Genomic DNA, 5,412 nt, shown 5'->3' on the forward strand with positions numbered 1-5,412 from the left:
ATTTTTGCAAAGCTAAAACACTGCATGACATTGATTAAGTTATGAACAATAATGTGCACTTAGCTGTAACACAGTTGTCTCTGAGGGGGGCGTATCTAATTGTAGACAGACAACATGTACGAGCTTTATGCAATCTCAGTGCATGCAAGCAATAAACACACTGTAATTCCTTTCCGTTGTAGAAGAATCCATAACGTGCAAAATTTCTTTTCTGAGCATTCGTATACATAGACGCCAATTTCATACTTTGCATTCGATTGTTTTCGCACAAGAAATTATTTGTTTGATACATATTTTTAATTTTTTGACACTTTCAGTAGGCAAAATTAAATTTTTAGATTCCTACAAGTTTATGTCTGAATCCTTGGAAGTATTGGTGCGTAATTTGGTAGAAAGTACAGACATGGAAAAGAAGTTGAGGAAAGAAAGTACATTGGAAAGAACTTCCTCCAATAGAATGATTTAACGCACACGCGAAGAATATCAACATGCACAAAGTTCTCAACATTCAATATTTTCATTACCTTTCAACTCAATGCTCGAACATTAACTCTGTGGGTAGATGACACAAGCTGATAAGTCATGATTTGTAAACTTTTCAGGAGAGCAATTTGAAAGTTTGGCATAGCTGCAAACATTCTATAATATTTTTTCTTACCCATTTTACACTAATATAATCAGATGATCCTCGACTATTTAAATAGTCTTACCCATTTTACACTAATATAATCAGCTGATCCTCGACTATTTAAATATCAAGGGATAAAACAATTTATTTAAATTAACTATTGAGAATTTTTGCAAGTGATGTCAGAGATATCATGTTTTGCCATCTGTCAAATGTTTCAAATCACAATGTAACAGTATAGGTAATATCTTAAAAATCGATTTTATAGAAATTTGAATATATGTTTTAAAAATTAATTGATATTATTTACAAGTATTGATCAAGTTAACCAAACTTGAACTGTTTGCAAAGTTGTATGGGTTATGTAGTTCTCAATATGGGTTATTGATTTTCAGATTTTATAATAGCCTACCAGTACATACACTTATCAAATTTTGTCATCTTTTGATAATTGGATTATAATACAAACCGGTAGAAGAGTGTTGAGATATATGTACTTATCAATATTTGTCAACTTGGGGTTTGTAGAAGAGTGTTGAGATATATGTACTTATCAATATTTGTCAACTTGGGGTTTGGAAGAAAATGCAGTATCAGGCTTAAGCAAGGTCTATATCTCAGCTATTTAAAAAGGTACAACATATTTAGTTATACCATCTTATAGATCTAATTTTTCTGAACACAACCATATGCATAACTCAATATGGTCAAAAATGTGACTTATCAACTTGTGTCATCTACCCACAGAACTAAAGTTAATTAATTAATCATTACACTATCTAAAAGAAAAATGGAAATTTTCTATTAATTTGGAATAATACTTTGAATTCATCTATTCAGATCATCTATTTGAAATGCATTTGCAAAATGCATTTCAAATAGTTGATGTGAAAAAGTCAAACACAATAATATTGAAAGTCATACAGATAAGAATGAATGGAATGTCAATCCAGCCAGATGTGTGTGGGGGCAACACTCAACATTCACAACAAGACCTTGTGAAGGTCGTGAATGAATGAAATGCATCACACCAGATGTGTAAGGGCCAACGACCTCACTTCACAACAAGGAAGCTGTGTGAAGTGAGGCATTGCCCGACCTTGACACAGTGAGCGAGCGAGTGATGTCACCTTGCCATACATCAAGCTATAAAAACACATTTTTAATTTCTTATCACTCAATGCAACTTGCATAGTGTGGAGAGTGCTCAACACGTATACTAGTGTGATAGGTGAGAATTGAGAAAAATTTTTATAGAATAACAAACTATTTTTTTAATGTTATTGATATTATAGATATTGGATACATATAACAAGTAAATTATAAATATGATACATGTTTTGTATATATATATATATGTTAATGCTAGATAAGCTCCAAGATTATTAACAATCTTTATGTCAGACCATCTAGCATTAACATGTTTGACTAAAAGGCAAGATTTTGTGCAGTTCTTTTTGAACTTCTCAACATCGTTTGAGGATACAATTTCGGAAAACCGTTCCGGTTTTATAGAATAACAAACTATTTTTTTAATGTTATTGATATTATAGATATTGGATACATATAACAAGTAAATTATAAATATGATACATGTTTTGTATATATATGTTAATGCTAGATAAGCTCCAAGATTATTAACAATCTTTATGTCGGACCATCTAGCATTAACATGTTTGACTAAAAGGCAAGATTTTGTGCAGTTCTTTTTGAACTTCTCAATATCGTTTGAGGATACAATTTCGGAAAACCGTTCCGGTTTTATAGAATAACAAACTATTTTTTTAATGTTATTGATATTATAGATATTTGATACATATAACAAGTAAATTATAAATATGATAAATTATATAGTTTTATAGAATAACAAACTATTTTTTAAATGTTATTGATATTATAGATATTTGATACATATAACAAGTGAATTATAAATATGATAAATGTTTTGTATATATATATATATATATATATATACGTTAATGCTAGATAAGCTCCAAGATTATTAACAATTTTTACTTAAAATCTTTATGTCGGACCATCTAGCATTAACATGTTTGACTAGAAGGCAAGATTTTGTGCAGTTCTTTTTGAACTTCTCAATATCGTTTGAGGATACAATTTCGGAAAACCGTTCCGGAAGATAAACCTCAGTCGACCTCATTCCGGGAGTGTATAGTTTCAAGATGATGCGACGACCATGTTGGTTGGACGCCTCCCGCACGTCCACGATGGGGTATGGTAACCCCTCCTCCAATTCCCGCAGAGGCGTCCAGGGTTTTTCACATCTGGAATTTATAATTCGAATAAAGTCGTCTGTCTCCCTGTCCAATTCATCCTCCTCCTCCCCCTCCTCCGTCTCCCGTAACAGAGACATTATTGAGCTGTCTTGCGACTCCTGTAGCTGCACTCGTATCTGTTGAAAAATATTTCATTAGACTCTTATTTGTTTCAGGTTTAAAATCATACAAGAGAGAGAGAGATCTTGCTCAACAGATTCACTACTCAAAACTGTGAGTAATAACTCGGAAATTCTCTGACATAACTCTCAATTATCGAAAAAAAATTTTTCAGTTCATTACAATCAACATATGATTGGAATTTTCATATAAGTAATAAGTAATTTGTCATCAAAGTTATTGCAGAATAATATGATTGGATTTATAATAAAAAAATTATTCGAATTTCACGTTTCATTACTCATGCAAATTTTTAACAATTTTTGTTTCACACAAACAGTTTATGCATATGATTGGATTTTTCATATAAGTAATAAGTAATTTGTCATCAAAGTTATTGCAGAAAACATACAGTTTATGCATATGATTGGATTTTTCATAATTCAAATATCAATGTATTATTCACACTCATATCTGTTGAAAAATATTTCATTAGACTCTTATTTGTTTCAGGTTTAAAATCATACAAGAGAGAGATCTTGCTCAACAGATTCACTACTCAAAACTGTGAGTAATAACTCGGAAATTCTCTGACATAACTCTCAATTATCGAAAAACTTTTTTCAGTTCATTACAATCAACATATGATTGGATTTTCATATAAGTAATAAGTAATTTGTCATTTGTCATCAAAGTTATTGCAGAATAATATGATTGGATTTATAATAACAATATTATTTGAATTTCACGTTTCATTACTCATGCAAATTTTTAACAATTTTTGTTTCACACAAACAGTTTATGCATTATTCGAATCAGTAATTTGATATAGTAAGTAATATATATATATAAGTAATAACTCGGAAATTCTCCGATTACTTGAACTCAATTCAAATTGGTAGATAATTGAATTGTTTCATGCGTCATATTTAGTAAACATGTATATCAACCATCGTGACAATTTATCTGTGTTCGGATTGTTTTGATAGTACAATTAGATAGCTCAGTCTTCGCTCGCAGTATAAGAATCAGTAAATGCACACAAAAGATTTATAAGATTCACATTTTATAAAGATTTTGTGTACATTACAATAATAATTTTTTGTATGCTAACCTTTGATTGAGTGAGGACGCCAGGCTCCTCATCGTCGACAAACAGCCTCCTCTTGACAGACTGCTTGGGAGCGGGTACCGATGTGAGCGCTGCTCGGCGTGGTGCCCAAGTAGCTTGCGGGGGAGGGCTGCTGTCTCCCACGATGATGCTGGAATCCTCATCTTGGACGAAGATCCCTTGTTTCTTCAAGGGATCTGAGGTTGAGGCTGAGGAGGAGGGGGCGCCAGAGGTGGAGGCAACAGCTGATGTTGTAGCTGAGCTGAGGCTTTTCTGCTGCTTCTTCTGCTGCTTCTGCTGTTCCCAGTAGTTCAGCTCCCTCTCCGGAGGCGGGCTGTCTGGTAATAAGAATGAGGATGAGGATGCACGGTGTGACTTGTCCATGGTGTCGAGAAGCGCGTACTGATAGCTCTCTAACGTGAATGATGATTTTCCACTGAGAAAAGCGATTATATAGCAAGTCGTTTCTCTGTCTGTTGCATGCTTGTACGAGTGAGATAGAAACACAAAGGAGGCGTGTATCACAATTGGCGAACACTGCCGATACTCCCCAGAGCTTTAGCTCGCTGCTAACATTATTGATTGTAAGTGAAAATTTTTGTTATATTCTCATATTTTTGTGAAAGTGTTGATTTTTATAATATATATTTAGTGTTACAGTTTGGTTACATTGTTTTTCCACAGCATTTTCTCACCTCACTACTCATAAGCAATTGTGCTCTCGTGAAGGAACCTTACCTGCATCTAGAAAATCATAGCCGAGGTGCTAGCTGAGCTTCATTTCGTCAAATCAACACATGTAAGTTCATTTTTACTTAAATTTTTCTCCTCCTCCTCTCCTCGGAGGACAATTGTTCTCCTCCTCCTCCCCTCCGAGGACAAAAATTGACGTTCTCCTCCTTTGTCCTCCTCCTTTGTCCTCCTCCTTTGTCCTCCTCCTCCACTCGTTTAGCAGGAAAGTAAAAATGAGAGAGGAATCAGGAGAAGGGGTGAGAGCTCAATGTCATGAGGATTGTCACAATAATTTTCTTTATTTTTTAATTATTATACATACATCAAAGCATATCTATGCCCAAATCAAATACAGAAAGTAACTCTTTCCTTATTCCTACTGGGAATAAAACATCTAGCTTGATTCTAATTTTATAATTCAAATCTATGTTCGGCTTTTCAAATTCTTCCTCTAACCAATAGTTTGAAAATGCTTCCACATTTTCAAACTGTAGGATATACCGAGTATTGTTTCTATTGTACACTTCTTTTATTGCAATAATGAC

General features: G+C 33.4%; 1 protein-coding gene across 1 annotated transcript; it reads right to left on the reverse strand.

Annotated features, from left to right (window-relative positions):
* Positions 1–2,246: 2,246 nt before the first annotated feature.
* LOC120353497 lies at positions 2,247–5,058 on the reverse strand. The gene is made up of 2 exons (XM_039437341.1): positions 4,139–5,058; positions 2,247–3,041 (listed from the first exon to the last, which is right to left on the reverse strand). Exons 1-2 carry the CDS (start codon positions 4,517–4,519, stop codon positions 2,631–2,633), a joined length of 792 nt encoding a protein of 263 aa, XP_039293275.1. The 5' UTR covers positions 4,520–5,058; the 3' UTR covers positions 2,247–2,630.
* Between the last annotated feature and the right edge of the window lie 354 nt (positions 5,059–5,412).

Source organism: Nilaparvata lugens, chromosome 11 (genome assembly GCF_014356525.2).
Source record: "Nilaparvata lugens isolate BPH chromosome 11, ASM1435652v1, whole genome shotgun sequence".
NCBI classification, from domain to species: Eukaryota; Metazoa; Arthropoda; class Insecta; order Hemiptera; family Delphacidae; genus Nilaparvata; species Nilaparvata lugens.